At 37.7% G+C, this 17,484-nt stretch overlaps 1 protein-coding gene across 7 annotated transcripts in view; it reads right to left on the reverse strand.

The window, feature by feature from the left end:
* Nucleotides 1–526: 526 nt before the first annotated feature.
* The window catches only part of LOC127958057 (stAR-related lipid transfer protein 13), a 46,940-nt gene continuing 29,982 nt past the window's right edge, over nucleotides 527–17,484 (reverse strand). For 6 of the 7 annotated variants that reach the window (XM_052556843.1, XM_052556841.1, XM_052556844.1 and 3 more), the window contains 11 exons: nucleotides 11,449–11,512; nucleotides 9,885–11,173; nucleotides 8,638–8,811; nucleotides 7,518–7,677; nucleotides 7,246–7,444; nucleotides 6,924–7,134; nucleotides 6,571–6,682; nucleotides 6,233–6,454; nucleotides 2,860–3,077; nucleotides 2,123–2,296; nucleotides 527–1,986 (listed from right to left, as the gene is read on the reverse strand). In XM_052556843.1, coding sequence (XP_052412803.1) covers nucleotides 1,869–1,986; nucleotides 2,123–2,296; nucleotides 2,860–3,077; nucleotides 6,233–6,454; nucleotides 6,571–6,682; nucleotides 6,924–7,134; nucleotides 7,246–7,444; nucleotides 7,518–7,677; nucleotides 8,638–8,811; nucleotides 9,885–11,173; nucleotides 11,449–11,512 — 2,941 coding nt within the window. In that variant the 3' untranslated portion in view covers nucleotides 527–1,868. The remainder of the gene's footprint in view (nucleotides 1,987–2,122; nucleotides 2,297–2,859; nucleotides 3,078–6,232; nucleotides 6,455–6,570; nucleotides 6,683–6,923; nucleotides 7,135–7,245; nucleotides 7,445–7,517; nucleotides 7,678–8,637; nucleotides 8,812–9,884; nucleotides 11,174–11,448; nucleotides 11,513–17,484) is intronic. The other variant, XM_052556840.1, reaches the window with a different exon arrangement.

The following is a 17,484-nucleotide window of genomic DNA, read 5'->3' on the forward strand; positions in this document are numbered from 1 at the left end:
AACCCATTGTGTATTGTATTTCTGGCCATTCTAAACACATTTCAGTCTCATGTAACATTAAAAGGTGCTTGGGAACTGCCGCCTGTTAGGCTGTCTGCACAGCATAATTGGCCAATTTTAGACACTTTAATAATTAACGAGGCAAAAAATAAGGAGCGCTTTATCTCCCCAGAGAAATGACAGCTCACAAGGAGTTTTCACTGTGACAGGGCAGACTGTCAGCCCACAGACTGAGACTCAGACGCAGTAATTACTCTGTATCAATCAAAACAAATTTGTAATGAATACCGTAGAAAAGCAGCTTGTATAAATGGGAGCTCTCCATCACTTTCCCTAAAATACATTTACCGACATGTTTGCCCACTAAACCTGTGTCCTTAGGTGTCCTACAACACCTTGTGCCAGCAGGACACCAATGTGGTCTAAATGGATTGCTGCACACTGTAAGACACCTGTTAGCAGAATTAAATTCTGTTTTCAGGCTTAACACCTTGGATTGTAAAAAAAAGGCAAACAGAAACACCAAAACTTTTTTTTCCCCTTTATTTTAATTGCACTGGAGGCTAAATTGGCACGATACACAAGAGTATGATTGAAAATGTATCAAATCAACATTATTATAAAATGACACCTGTGTTTAACACTGAATTATCGATCTATATATAAACAAAACAAAAAAGCGATTTGAAACAATCAAATAATCAATATATGTAAATGGATTTCTGTACATCACAAAAAGCACACATAACCACGTTGTGGGACTTGAACCATTTCACTTTGAGGCAGAATGCTTAAAACAACATACATGCAGTTATACTTTAAAATAAATAGAATACTATTATTACATAATGCCCTGGTGAAACAGCACCGATTTAATGACAAATATAAGATGAAAAACAAATAGTCAGTTTTCTATTTAGTTGCTCAAGGCACCATTAAGAACAGTAATAAAGAGTATTATCTAATTATATCACAAAAAAATATTTTTTTAGCTCTAGAGAAGATAGAAATGTAAAAGTAAAAAATTAAAGCTGTATTAAAGTCTTCTGAATATCATTCCCATGGATTCCATGCAGACTTTATTAAAACTTCACAAATGAAGTTTGCCAGATGCAAATGGCTGATGCAAATAAATAAAAAGGGGGTAGGAGAAAAGGAAGAAAGGGAACAAGGTCACAAATATAACTAATTTATACTGTATCAGTGGGAAGCGTGTCATATTTGTTGAACAGCACCACAGTCTCTATGATTCTGCTGGACTGATGATGTACAGAATGAAAAGCACACAGGGAGCTTATAACAACAGACCCAGTGTCTTATAAATGTAATACATGCTTGGTTGTTTCTGTTTGCCAGCTGGTCATTATCAGTGCCACATGGCAAAATTCCTGTGCAATTAAAAAAAGCGAAACTTGTTTACATTTACCCTGAGAATGAATGAGCTGTTTGACAGACCACATCAGATTGTTAGACAAAGAATTTATGGCATAACATGTCTACATAGACCTACTGCTTAACACAAACCGATATAAACACTCACACAATCGAAACACAAGCAAGATTAGACGCAATCTCAACAGTATGATTGTGAGCTTGAGCTTTTTTCACATTACTCCCCCATGGCTTTTAAAACCACAACAGGTTTGTTTTTTTGCATAGTCCTTCTACTATTCTACACAGTACTGTCTTCCTTTTCATCAATTCCTGAACTGATTAATAAATCAGGTAAAAAAAAAAAAAAAAGCCATTCTCTACTATTCTTACTCTTCCACCTTCTGACTTGCGAGGCCATTTTGGTTTTGCACCTGTGCTCTCAGAATTTTAATTCTTTATCATTCAAAATAGTCTTAGATTTAACCCAAGTGGGTTCAGAGTTTGGTCTCAGGTCCTTGTGGCGACAGAACAGGGAAAGAACTTCGTATTCTTGCAACCTCCATTGCACACAGATGACCGAACACTTTGTTATACCAATCAGGAGAGCGCCCCCTGTGGGAGAGAAATACATAAGGTTCGAATTAATGTCATTTTTGTAAACAAGCCCGCTATTTTAGTTTTCATCATATTGTAGAGACTCAAAACAAAAGCATGCCGTTGAGTGATGTGGCAAACCATCATGTCTTACCGTAGATCAGCTCTGCAGTAATGTGTGAGCCGGGACCGTCCCATTCCACATGGCTCAATAAAGATGCGTGATGTCAAAAGCACGGCCCGTAATCCTGCCTCCAACTGGACATTATCATGTTCCACAGAAGATGACACTAGAACACACACCCCTTTTGGCAGATCACACCAACGTCTGCAACACAAAATGCTACATTTAGGGTGCTTTCACTCCTGTAGATTGATTGCTTTGTTCCAAAACAGTGTCAGAAATTATTACAGTGTTGCTTTTTATTCTTGGTGTGGTTCGCTTTCACATGGCAAAGTTTCTAAACGGACCAAAATTGTTATTACAAGTCACATGCGAGTAAACTGGCAAAGTTCCACGATTTATTTTCAGGAATTCCACCCATAGCTGTAATCCATCATGGATGGAAAGACAACAGATTCGAGGGCTTATTGATGGGTTTTTGTAGCGGTCATTATATTCATTTATTAATTTATCTTGGGAACTCGGGAATATAAAGGATTTCTAATGGACTTTCTATCATAATTTGGAACCGACAATCCTAATGGAATCCCAAAACAACCTAGAAATCGTGATCTTAGTCTTATTCAAGAATATTCTTATGTGATCCTATTAGGGGGTCTAAACATGTACAATGTACATGAAACATTTCTGTTAGAAGTGTGTAAGTTGGATGTAACACAAAGAACTAAACCGATTACACACAAAAAAAGTTTCCTGTAGCTGTGTACCTGAGCACTACGAAGTTTCTACGAGGATGTGGAGCCATGCTGTCTGTGATGTAATGGAAAACCTCTGTGTTGTTTTCCAAAGGCTCAATGACTCGACTGTGCAGAAGGTCTTCATCCCACAGGTGGCGCTCTCGCAGAACACGCTGCAGCACCACAGCAGGCGGGGCCTCTATCTCCACCGAAACTCGCCACAGACGCATCGGGTGCCCGTCTCCTACCTGCAAACAACCAGTCATTAAATGATGAGGGTCATGCCAAAACTACAATGATGAATGTATCACACATAATAACACAGATGGCTTTGAAAGTTCTGGAGGTGGATCTTTAGCAACTGGAAATGAGTCGATCAGAAGAGCATATTTGTGCATTTCTCACAGCGGACCACCACAATGAGCTCCATTAAAACCAATCCATTTTGCTTAGATTTTACACAATAAATAGGTGAAATCAAAACAAGTCAGCACATGTTTCTACAAACAGTAAGATATCCTCAGCGATCTTATTTTCTATTTCTACTGAAAGTGCAGAATATGACTGAAATTTGATGAGTTAATTATACAAACTTTTCTTCTTATTCTGACACATATTGTCTTCATTCAGAAGGCAGGACTGGGAATCTTTCCCAAAAGTTCATAAAAACTGGAATTATCAGGAAAAAGATAAAAACAGCAAGGTTTCTAACAGTTTTAACTCGTACTCTTATGTAACATAATAATACTCCAATTTAATTTGCTTTTGTTCTTCTGCAAAGTCTCCCTGTTGCTATAATCTGCTCTAAAACTAACTGAGCTGTAAATAACATTCAGAATGAACACTTATTATTTAGAAAGCTTATTAAAAACACAGCCCATTCAGATGTGTGATCGATGTGTTTGTTTAATGATTCAGACATCTGAGGTCATTTCTAAATGTTCATTAGAACAGCCAAAATCCATTAAGTGATTTCTGAACCATTACGGTCTTGTAGTTTATAGTTAACATACATGCCTGTCAAAATAAAAATATCTGAACCTCACAAACAACATTTACATCAAAGGCAATTAAGAGCTTATTATGTTATTTGTGTGATAAAGAGAAGCTGTTATGTATAGTGGTTGAGGGAATTAAACCGAACACCTTCCAAGTCTTTTTAATGGAAATGTAAGAATTCAAGACACACTGTGCTAAAGAAAAAATCTACACACACACACACACACACACACACACACCTATATCAAGCTACAGGCGTCATCCTCTAAGAATAGCTGTGTATCTTCATCAAACCACAGAACATTCTTCATACTTTTATTTTCAGATTCCTTCTGGCCAACTGTATATGTCAAATGACTTTTTAACAGTGAGTTTCGTCTGCTCCAGTGCCACTCTAAAGCTGTGACTGATGAAGTACTGTGGAAGCGGTTGCATGAACTGTCTCTCCAGTCCCAGCCACTGAAACCTGTAACCTTCATACACAGTCACTGTGTTGAGGACAGCCTGCTGTAGATAGATTTACAGCTGTGCCACGCTCCTTTCCATTTCTTAATCATTTCTAAATTGATTTAACCACACTCTGATAGATATTCACAGACTTGGAAATGTGCTTGGAACCATCCTAGCTTCATGTTTTTCCATTCCTTTCTCACAGAGTTGCTAAAGTGCTTCTTTTTTCTTGCCACAATTTTGACTCACCAAACAGTTGCAGAGGTGCATTTATACTACAAACAACTGAAATCCCTTGACATTTATTTTAATATAGATAATTATTTTGACTATTTTTATATGTGTAATTAAGGAGTATTGCTCTACTGCAAAAAATGTTTTTAATCCACTGTGAATCACTGCTGTAACAGCATATTACACAAGAGTCCAAGGGGGAATAAAACTGTTTATAAACACAGTTTCCCTCGAAAGGGTCATAAATGCGAACTAAAGTCTAGGCTGATCTTAAAAGGTTAGTTCACCCAAATATTTTGTCATTAAAGGGGTCATATGATGTTGCAAAAAAAAAAATATATTTTGTGTATTTGGTGTAATGTAATGTGTTTATGCGGTTTAAGGCAAAAAACCCCCACATTTTTCACAATGTACATTATTGTTTCTCCTCTATGCCCCGTCTTTCTGAAATGTGTCATTTTTTACAAAGCTCATAGTGTGCTTTGATTGGCCAGCTATCCAGTGCACTGAATGTTTCAAGCGTCTGATGGAAATGTTACGCCTCTCAACATATACTGTTATGTCATGTCCCGGTCAGAATACCGGCGTGACAGGACAAAAATAATAGAACCCATTACAAACGAGGCAGTTGTTGCATCCATTGGGGACATAATTACAATTGTGCACAGCGTAAACATAAAACCATGTCTGCATTTGCGATCAGAGAAACGACAAACAACATGTGCTACTCTACACTGCTCAAAATTCACGTTTGAATCATCAGTGGCAAATCTTTACATATGTAAACCTACTTGCATACTGTGAGTAAGAAACGCCAGAGAGTCCTTGCAAACAGTGAGGAATGGCCTGCGGCTAGAGTAAGGAATGGCCGGGGGATTCGATGAAGGAGTGGCCGGGGGCTTGCGGAAACCACATGTGATGACGGCAATCCACTGTGCAAACTTAATGTATTTCCTCAGCAACCAACACTGATAAGCTCTATGCATGATGAAGCAGATATCATGCTCTTTTGAAAGGCCAAACAAAGTAGTTTCACTTTCAGAATGAAACACAGTGCTTCTCCACAACATGGCAATGGCGAGAACAAAAGGTACGCCTTCTTTCTTTATGTGAACATTTGGGAGGCGTTTTGCAAATCTCACCACACAGTGATGTAGAGATGTGGGGGCATGTTAAAACGAGCCATTTAAGAAGGTGGTGGATAAGTCTTAATTTTATAAAGAATATCTCTTTGGATTTTTGGATCTTTAAAATGTAATTTATAAATATAAAACAACACAGCTGAGTGGGCCTGTTTAAACCACCGGTAGTAACACAATCTCCTCTATGTGCACTAGTAACTTTTCACACACACTACTGTGTGTGCATAATCCCAAAAAAGACTGTAATATGTTTACATGCTCATGCACTACAAATCATCCTGCACTTTTCCCCAGCTAGCTGCTTGACTTACGATGTTTCTCTTTGCACATGTACTTTATTATGTGAAACATTCGTATAGTCTGTATTTTTTTTTGTTTATGTATAGGTAAACATTTATATATAGTATATTTATAGTCAAAATCTGTCAGTGGGTTAGTTGTAGGTTTATACTGTTTTACTTAATTGTTGTATGTCTGTATTTATGTAGCACTGTGGTCCTGTGAAGCACGACATTTCGTTCCCACTGTGTGTCCACACGTAGTGGAATGACAATAAAACTCAACTTGACTATCTCTACCTTTTTATAAGCCAGCTCAGTGTTTTCAGGTCCGTGGGCATGGTGCCAGCCTTTACTCCGCTCAGATGCCTCTCTGAGAAGACACTGAATGTTGTCTTCTAGGTACGCCCGATAATCCACAGGCTTGCCTAGGGCATTCACCCCGACCCCATGGAGAGGCAGCGGCTGAGCATCAGCGGCCACATAAGAATTCCTAGACTGAAGCATCATTTCATGCGGGATCTGCAGAAAGAAACAGTGACCGAAAGCTGATCAGTGCAAAAATGAGCTGCTCCCTGTTCCCACAAATGAATGGTTTGCCTGTAATGTGTGACATCAGAAATTTAAAAAGTGGTTACCTGGAATAGCTTCTTGCATTCTGTGATCATGTGACTAAGGCAGTGTGTGGCAGCCATGTTCTCACTCAGGTCCTTGTGGTCTGGCTTGGCTCCACCCTTCCTGCTTATGAGCCTGTAACAAAACAAAACATAAGTAACAATGATCAAACTTCTAACAATGAGAGAAGTTGTAAAGAATACATGCAATTGGATATGGGTAAGCATTTTGGACTAAGAGTTGATCTTAAAGATTAAGCATTCATTTCTAATTTAATTCTATTTCCTTTGACTTCTTTTTATGCAAAGTCACCTTTCTTGAAACTTTTCATTCCTTACTGATCCCCTAATAAAGGCAAAACTTAACCCACACACACCTTGGTGAAGCTCCATCTTTCTTGGAGGCATTCAGGTGAAGTATGGAGGGTGCGAGACACACAGCCAGACTATCCGCAGTCATCTGGTTTTCCTGTGCAGATGCAATGTCACTGAGGAAATAGAGCAACGTCTGTAGAACCTCTCTGTTCTCATCTGGCAGCAGGATCACGGCTGCCTGCACAGCCTGTAAACGCTGCTCTGCTGGAACAACTACACACACATACAGACCGGGGAGAGAGCTGTAGAGCTGATTGAAGCAATGATGCATTTGGCACATAGAAAAAGGTGAACTTGCAAACATTAAAAATGTGTGTCACTTACACTGGTACACATGTAAAAACGTATCTGTAAGTTTGGAGGTGAGCACAGGTTCAGGCAGATCCCTAAAGTACTGTTTAATCAGGTCAGCCACATCATAAGCTGATTGGCCCTGGTAGGTCACATGATCGGGGGAATTCTCATTGAGCTGCCTGAGGGCCTGGATTCGGGATTTTACCCCCGATTTCCGGAATATTCCCACCTATAGAGAAGAATTACAGTTAAGAAGTGGAAAAGAAAATAAACAGTGTGGATTTGTGTTTTTGCTTGCAGACCTTCTCTAGACACTGGCTGCGTAGGTATCTCATCGCCTCCTGGATGCTCTGAGGCAGAGGCTGACCAGTTCGCTGGACGTTTACGATCGGCGGAACTCCAAACACATGTTTATCTTTATAATCTGGAACTTTGGAACGTTTCATAAACTTCGAAACCACCCTGACCAATGAGAGAGAAAAAAATGCATTTTTAATTGAGTATATACTGATATTACTATGTACCATAATTATGCATAGATGAGAAAAGGAGGTTTAAAAAGCACAAAAGTACAATAATCCAATATATGGATGTACAGAAGAAAACTGCAAGGTCACATGATTCAAAATCGCAGTGGCAGGCTGTAGTGTGTGAGCAAAACCAAATGGAATTGCAGTATGTATGTATTAACCCTGTGAAAATTGAATCTGTTTGCTGCTTATGGCACTGACGCCAGCCTTTGACTGTGGGGTGTGTGAGAATGGACAAAAGGGGAAAGATAATGCCTCCTCAGTCATTGGTGCAGAATGAAATGAATCATCTTTTAGATCTGTGAGCCATGACAGTATCTAATAGACCTATAAGCTTCTCATCAGAAGTCCTTTCCTGCAGCTGAAGTTTAAAATGGACATCTGCAAAAATTCTAAACCAATTTACACTCCGCTTCTGCAATGCCAAATAGAAAATTACCAGAGAACGGATCAGTGTGTGTGTTTGTTTGTGTGCGTGCATGCATGCATCTGTGTGTGTACATAAATAGAACTGTAATTTTAGCCCTGTTGGCAGAGGTAGATATGGAATGTAATTTTCATAAGCAATAAAAAGCCAGCGGGGGAACAGATAGAGGAAGAGAGAAAGATCCTGTCATTAACCATATCTATTAGAGCTACTCTACTCAACTGATTGTGCCATTAAAAAACACTTTTGGCAGAAATGAGATTTCTTGCCTCAGACATAAGATCATTAATGCCACAACTGACCTCACAAGTCAGAGAATGTGTCCACCACATCAATACGTGTACACAATCATGCTATTTTTTTTTTTTTTTGGAGGGGAACATGCCTTGAGCTACAATCTTGTGGGTTATTTAGAAAATGTGTGACAATGAATGAGTTTGTGTGAATGAGAATATGCTTTCTCACCAGCTCCAGCTGTGTTTGGTGGTGTCTGTGTGTTTCTCCAGAATGGCGGTCAGTCGTAAAAGGCTGAATTTCTGCAGAAGATTTAGCTGAGCAGCTGACTGCCTGTTGATTTCTAAAGACGCTGAGGTCACGCTTGGACGATGAGAGTTCTGGAAACTGTGCCAGCGCAACTTTCTGAGGATAGAGGAATAGGTGAAAAAAAAAAAAAAAACCCCAATAAAAGGACAAACAGATGGATATAAATATGAACGCTGGCCCATTTACTTGGATTACTCTTTCATGTAAAAGTCTCAGGTGAATGACAGCCCAAGCTGTAAAAAACTTACTTGATAATTATTTAATTTTAAGAAAACATACATTTGCTCAAACCAAATCACAGTGTGCCTCCACCTCTAATACGGTCTCCATTTTGTGCATTGATCTCCGTGTTAAAATGTCAATTTATAAACAAATGAATAGAACTGGTAATTTGCAATTTTCACAGAGCCCAATGCTCCAACATCAGGTTACCCCACTTTTGACCTGTTTAAAATTCAGCCGCTCTAATTTATATGTTATAGACCTGTATTTCAGAACTATATTTGTCAAGTTCTTTTTTTTTTTTTGTATTTTATTTTCTTAAAAATAATAATTGTGTTTGCTCACTATCAGTATTTTTATTTCAGTGTTTTTCTCTATTCTCCATTTTTTGTCTTTCTTATTTTGTAATGTATCTTAATTTATAAATTATTCATTAAAAAAATTAACCTATGTTTATAATTAGAATGAACATTTTTATTGTTAATAAAATAATATATATATATATCCTTATTATCTTACACAATTTTGCTCTATAAAATTACAAATCTATCTTATTTTAAGAATGCTTAAATACTTTCATTGGAAAACAAAACAGATTTAGACAGAAAATGCATTTTTCCAGTAAACAAATTTGGTATACCCCAGGGTTCCACTCTAGGTAATTTAATCTTTATCAGTGATGAGTTTGCATGAAGTGGAATTATGTTATTAATATGGAGGAGAGAAGAAAAAAATGATTAAATCCCAAACACAGGTGAGCTGCAAGTAGGCTTTCAAGGTACACACAGCTGTCACCATCTCCAGATAAAGACAAATTGAGTATCTCTCGCTCTCTATCACATTATCTCACAGCACTAGAAACTCCTTGTCTAGATAAGTGCTAACATCACTCTGCAGTGTGGACAGGCCAGAATTTCCTATCAACTCTAACCACCAGTTTTACTCACCTGCTGGGTCTTGTGAGTGATGCCCCCACCCCTGAGTCCCTCCTTTCTCTCATTTCTCCTTCTCCCTCATTCACAGAGTTTCCTGGACTATCATAATCGCTCACGGTTGTCCCAACATCCGACATGGATTGCTCATCATAGTTCAGACTACTGGGTAATGTTGTGTCAGCTGTAGATTCAGTCTCCACATTTGATTGGTCCTGCGATTGAATGCCAAGTGACCGCGACCATTCGTCGATGTTGTGCTGTAGCCCATGTACATGCTGTAGAATGTCATCCAGATGCTGAAAGGCTTTCTCTTTTCCAGGGTCAAAAATATCACATGGACTGCCTGGTGTCTCAGAAATATTGTCATAAATGCTTCCAACTGAGCTCAGAGAGTTCCTCCTCCTCCCAAAACCTGAGAGAAAGTCTTGCGACCCACTGCGACTAATACTTCCATCCAAGGACAGGTCTCCATATTCTCCTGCCCAGTCAATATGGTCAGGACTTTGAGAAACAGAAAGCGGACAGAGACTTTCGATTGAGAGAGACTTGGGGAAAGTTCCAGGCTTGTGGTCAAAAGGGAGGTGGACCACATGATCCTCTTTTCTCAGACAGTTGTTTTGATTGGTTAACTTGGGTATCTCCCAAGCTAACTGGTAGTCTTCCAGGTAAAGGCATGCTCTGTGAGGCTTGTTCCGAGTGGCTTTCGGGCTAACTTTACTGTGGCATTTTGTATGTGACCTCCATGTCACATCTTTGGCAATTCTGCACTTATTTGTGATTTGGCCTGGCAAACTTGAATCAGATGTACAGTGCAGGTCTGAGGGTGGCTGGTGTTGATTTACCGTTGAAATGATCCTTGGGACCATCTCTTGCTTCTTTATTGATTCTTTCCTCCATAACAACGATCTAGAAGGACGCTTTGGCTTCTCTCTTACAGACGGCAGGGAAGATGAGGATCCGGTGTCATCATTCTCATCTTGGCCAGCTGAGACACAAACTAATGATGCGCCCTCACCCATTGTGACTTCACTGAAAGCTGCAACTTTTGGAAAAGTTGTTTCCCGGGCACTGTCTAAGCTTAAGCTGCTAGCACTGAGGTCAGAGGTCAGTGAGGTGACATCTAGGAGACTATTGTCACTCAGCACGCTATCGCTACTGCCTGAGGGTCGTAAAGTGGAGGCCCGGTTGGCAGCAGGGGCAGGTGAAAGAGAGCGGAGACGGGACCAAGTTTTACTTTCACGCTGAAATGCCCAGCGAGAGCTAAGGGCGCATGAATCATCCTCTTCGGAGTCCTCACTCTGCTAAAGGTAACACACAAATGGGCACCCTTAGATAATGAAAAGCTTTTTCCATTGAAAGTATTTTTAAAGAAGCAAAATAGCTAAACAAGAGTACCAAAAACAGCAAGAACACAAGGGCAAATATTAGAACTAAAAGGATTGTTAAAGTTAAGTGTTTAAGCTACCATCCAGTGGAAGTAAAAACTAATGCAAACAGAAAAGCAAAGTTGCAGTTGTCAGCAGACTATCAGATCACATAATTGAATTAGAAGTGGATGGCTTGCTTGTTTGTTTACCTGTTTACACAGGAAATGAACCTCTAAGCTCATCGCAGCACATTTGTTCAGGGTTGCTAGCCTCCTAAAAACACACACATAGACAGAAGGAAAAGAATTTTTGAATGATGTATGATTTAAAAATCTTGATCTGTAAATAATAATAAAAAAGCAGTAGGTTGAATTTTTAAACATGAAAATAACCTTTCAAAATTTTGAAATATGTACCAAAACACAAAACTTCACAAATCATCTTTAAATAAGCATCCACACTCAATTATGGGGGAATATTCAGATTTTTGTCAAATATTTACCAAGTAAACATATGAGCAATGTCACAAAACCAAAGAAATTATGAAATTCATAGACAAGTCATTTATAATGACTGAAAATACAGCATGCCATGTTACATTAAAATTATGTACAGACTAGCTTTCAAATCATTGATTATATATCTATATATAGATTATCTATATTATGACTGTGTTTCCACTATGTTTCACATCGGCACACCACTAGTGGCATCACTCGTGTGATCACTCACAAATAACACACAAATTATTTAGAGCTCAGACTTGTAAATGTGACTTTGCTTGGTCATTCATGTGCTTGGAAATTGCAATTATGATCGTTCCTCATTTGAAAGGGCACATTAATATCAAGTGTAAATGAGGCCAATGTGTCGGAGCAAAACATTTAACCTCAGTTTGCCTCAAAGGGACTGTTTCTTTAATTAGTGTACGAGTCACATTGAATAAAAGTGTCAGCTAAATGACAGCATAATTTGAGTACAAATTATATGTTCTTGTGGTAAAGACAAAACCACAAATTAAAACAGCAATGCAAATATGGACATACTTTCTGTTAACAGCAAATGCCAGAGCACTATTTAGCTTTATTGTTATTATTCTCTCACCAACTAATCCAAGCCACAAAGATCAACACACTCAGTGAGTTTGTGTGTGTTTTTCACAATGTTGACTGAACCCTGACGATGCTCCCAATTGAATTGCATTAATGCCACACTTGACAGAGTGATGAATCTATCAGCTCATGTATCTTTTCTAGAACAGTTTGAACTTGACTCTGCTGCTCCCTCCATCTGTTCCCCATCAGCTATGACATGACTGTAGTTTTGTAAGAGGCATTCATCACCTTGTCATTATCTGATTATCAATCTGTTAACAGTTGATGCGAGTAGCCTCGTAAGCGATGCGTTCATGAGCATTTGGCCCTCTCAGTTAATTAGTGTGCTGCGTGATCTCATTCCTACTCTTATCTGTGCATATGTAAAATTATGAATCATTTTCATGCATGTAAATGTCTCCTTATGATTGAGCTGAAAAAAAAAATCATTACAGTTGAAACAGATATTGTGAGATAAAGATAAATACAGTCCACATCAGCCAGTATGAACAACTACAAGCATAAATGACTCTGTTTTGACTGATGGGAGTCGATTTGCACCAATGCTCACAGTAACATGTTTAGTCAAACTATAGCGATTGGCACGAGTGGCCACAGGATTTCTGTTCGAAATATTGCTTTTTCTGCATGACAGACCAAAACTAATCCAAGAAAACACAAAGACACAAGAGGGGAGTGTGTTTGGTGTGGCATTTAAGATACAGATAATAAAAGAGTCTGTGAGTTTGTGCTCCTCAATATATTAAACAAATTACTCTTTGTGAATTATAATCAGTAAGAAGAAAATAAGGATAAAGAGTTCTAACAAGAAGCTCGAAAGAACACAAACACTCAGAAAGAATTTAGCTGTATGCATCATTAGGTTTTTTCGCTTGTGTGCTTGTCTGCCTTTTCTTTCTTTTTTTCCCATATGAGTTAACTAAGCTACTTTGTTGGCTTGCTTGTCTTTCTTTTCTTTCTTTTTTGAAAGAATTAGAAAAAATCAGATTATTAAGAATACGAATCAAACTAAAACTCCACAATACAATATAAATAAAACATGTGACTGTGTCTCAAGCATTGATAGTGCTAGCAACACCAAGGTCATGGATTCGATTCCCAGAGAATGTAAGTAGCAGATAAAATGTAGAACTTGGATGCAATCTGGCATATGTAAAAATGTAAATGGTCATCTTATGAATCAGCAGAATTCAAAAATATCTAAATATGGTCCTTCCTTTTTTTAAAAAAAACAAAAACTAAAAAAAAACTAAAAAAAAAAAAAAAACTTTAGGACTGTTTTTAAGAGAAAATTTAACAGTAAATTATTGTTAGCACTTTATTTTACAGTCCTGTTCCCCATGTACTGTACATACTATGTAATTATTATTGTAATTACAATAACTATGTAATAACTAGGTACTAACCCTAAACCTACCCTTAAACCTAACCCTACCCCATGTAGTTACTTTGTATTACCAGAACTTTCTTAGATAAATACACTGTAAGTACACTATAGGTACATGTAAGTATACGTAATGTAAAATAAAGTGCAATCAAATTATTATTTTTTTAATCTTAAAAAAAAAAAAATATAATATATGGCTTATTTTTGTGTTTAAGAAGCTAATCTTGTTTTAAGCCCTGGCTGATTTTTGACACTGATCTGAACCAAATTGTTTAATGAACACAATCACAATGTAACACTAATCACTAGACTACTGCTCCAATGTAAACACGTTTTTCTACATTCACAGCCACTGCCATAGAAGTGTAGAAATTAAGTCAAGGAAATTTTACCAGATGAATAAAGCTCATAGCGGTTTCCAGTAGACAGCTGACTGACAGCAGGACATTTCACCTCTGCATTTTTGATGAAGTATACTTGGCAGACTAGTTCATCTTAAAGCTATTTGTTAACATGGCCACACTTACATATTCACTCAAGCAGTGATGCAAATTCACAGACAGACAGTCAGGGATTTTGAAGTGCACTAGTAACCTAAACTCTTAAAATGCAAGAGGGTCATCGGGTGCGAGTTTTGCAAGTGGTTTTGTATAGGAAGACTGATTTTAATAGTGCTGCTGCAAGAGTGAATACCTTAACTAGGCAAAACTTTGACTGAACATACTAATACACACTAGGGTTGTGAGCTAAGACATATACAATATCAAAATCATGGATCTCAGATTTTTTTACTTCATCAAACAGACTGGGGCATAGTCTCAACACGTTTTATTCAATATATACATATGTATTGAATTAGTTTATGTAAAAACCAATACATGTTTATTTAAGATCGTGTGACACTAGTTTTTGCTGATGCGATGCTGTCTTAAAACAAAGGCACTTTCTATACAAATATAGCACAGTACATGTGCATCTCAATAAATTAGAATGTCGTGGAAAAGTTCATTTATTTCAGTTATTCAACTCAAATTGTGAAACTCGTGTATTAAATAAATTAAATGCACACAGACTGAAGTAGTTTAAGTCTTTGGTTTTTTAATTGTGATGATTTTGGCTCACATTTAACATTTAACAAAAACCCCAACAACAATCTCAACAAATTAGAATATGGTGACATGCCAAACAGCTAACTAACTCAAAACACCTGCAAAAGTTTCCTGAGACTTCAAAGTTGTCTCTCAGTTTGGTTCACTAGGCTACACCACCATGGGGAAGACTGCTGATCTGACAGTTGTCCAGAAGACAATCATTGACACCCTCACAATGAGGGTAAGCCACAAACATTCATTGCCAAAGAAGCTGGCTGTTCACAGAGTGCTTTATCCAAGCATGTTAACAGAAAGTTGAAATGGAAGGAAAAAGTGTTGAAGAAAAAGATGCACAACCAACCGAGAGAACCGCAGCCTTATGTTGGTCCACTGGTCCACTGTGTTAACCAAGAAAATTTGACCATGGTGTTGGTGTGCTTGACTGGCCAGCAAACTCACCAGACCTGAACCCCAAAGAAAACCAAAACTCCACAATAGAATATAAATAGCATTGACGGTGCTAGCAACACCAAGGTCATGGGTTCAGTAAATGATAAAATGTAGAACTTGGATGCAATCTGCCATATATATAAAAATGTAAATGGTCATCTTATGAATCAGCAGAATTCAAAAATATCTTAATGTGTTTCTTCCTTTTTTAAAAGGCTTTTTTAGGACTGGTTCAAGAGGAAATTCTAAATTTAACAGGAAATTCTATGGGGCAAAGGACCACAATAAATATATACTGCTCCCTACGTGATTTTTTTATATAAAAATAATAATAATAATATATGGCTTATTTTTGTAATTTAGAAGCTATCTTGTTTTAAGCCCTGGTTGAGTTATGACACTGATCTGAACCAAATCCTTTAAATCAACACAATCACAATGTAACACTAACAACTAAATACAGCTCCAATGTAAACATGTTTTCTACATTCACAGCCACTACCATAGAAGTGTAGATATTTAGGAAAATGCCCTGCAAAAATACACAATTCCAAATGAATAAATCTCATAGTAGTTTACAGTAGACAACTGACTGATCATTAACATGGCCACACTTACATATTCACTCAAGCAGTGAGACAGGCTCTGCATGGGGCAAATTCACAGAGAAACAAGACACCAAACAATGCAGATGAGCTGAAGGCCACTATCAAAGAAACCTGGGCTTTCATACCACCTCAGCAGTGCCACAAACTGATCTCCTCCATGCCACGCAGAATTGAGGTAGTAATTAAAGGAAAAGGAACCCCTACCAAGTATTGAGTGCATGTACAGTTAATGAAACTAATTTTCCAGAAGGCCAACAATTCATTAAAAATGTTTTTTTATTGGTCTTATAAAGTATTCTAATTTGTTGAGATTAAAAGAGCCAAAGACTTCAGTACTACTTCAGTCTGTGTGCATTGAATTTATTTAATACACGAGTTTAACAATTTGAGTTGAATTACTGAAATGAACTTTTCCTCTTCATTCTAATTTATTGAGATACGCCTGTATATAGTCAAATACATATATTTAATGTGCAAAATAATAGTCTTAGACTTTGTTTCTAGTGGCAGGGTAACCCAGACAGAAGCTATAAGAGTTTTTATTAAATTAAATGATACTGCATAACCACAATACCAATAATATCCAGAGAAAAAGTAAATACGTTTATGCATAATGCAGGATTTGTAAACAAGCCAGAAATATACCTCAACATTTTAAAAGCTTTACTACTTCCAGCTGCTTGTTCAAAAACATGGTTATAACTAGGGGTGTGACGGTTAGTATATAACCGTGAGACCGGCGGTTATAGTTGAACACCGTCATTAGAACTCTATAACCGCCAAAACCGTGTCACTAAAATATTTTTTACAAACATTTTTTATCAAAAATTATTTTCATTTTTTAGATAGGATCATCAGATGCGCAATATATCGGGAGACATGATATTTACCACTTCATTAAATTTTGCTTTGTAGAAAACCTTTCTTAAAAACGAATTTCGTTTGGAACAAATTTTATCTTAATTTTAATAGATGTTTCATCAACCAATGTCATGTATTTTAATAAATAAAAAGCAAATATAGCAGACAATGATAACCGTGACATGGAAGCACCAGCACGCCGCGTTCACTTGCACTGCACTGTGAACTAGAGCGCATCTCATTGTAAATGAAACTCAGCGTAGGCCTATGCCTCATACTCTAGCATTAAATATCTTTGCTCCATCCTTTCTAGAACAGACAATGGCTTTTTTTTTTTTTTTGCGGCTCGCATCAGCAAAGCATAGACGGCAAAACAATCAGAGGATGGCGGGCGGGTGCGGCTTTGAAATTTGCTCAAAAAACTTTGGCGCGGATGATGAGTTTTGTGACAGATATCCTTAATAAACGGAGGTCTGAAATCTGTGCCCCTTTACCGATCAGAGCGCGCGCTGCCACGGAGTTAACCCGCTATCTCCAAGATCAACCAATTGACTCTATGGCAGATCCACTAGCATGGTGGCGAGACAATATGAAACAAAATGAAACACGCTATCTGACCCCAAGATCCCTTAAAATTATAATTAATAACACAATTTAAGGATGATTAATACTTTTTATGAGACATTTTAAGACAAGAGCCCTGCACAGTAATGGGTAAGGTACTTATAAATTG

The sequence above is a fragment of the Carassius gibelio genome, chromosome B5 (genome assembly GCF_023724105.1).
Source record: "Carassius gibelio isolate Cgi1373 ecotype wild population from Czech Republic chromosome B5, carGib1.2-hapl.c, whole genome shotgun sequence".
Lineage (NCBI taxonomy): Eukaryota > Metazoa > Chordata > Actinopteri > Cypriniformes > Cyprinidae > Carassius > Carassius gibelio.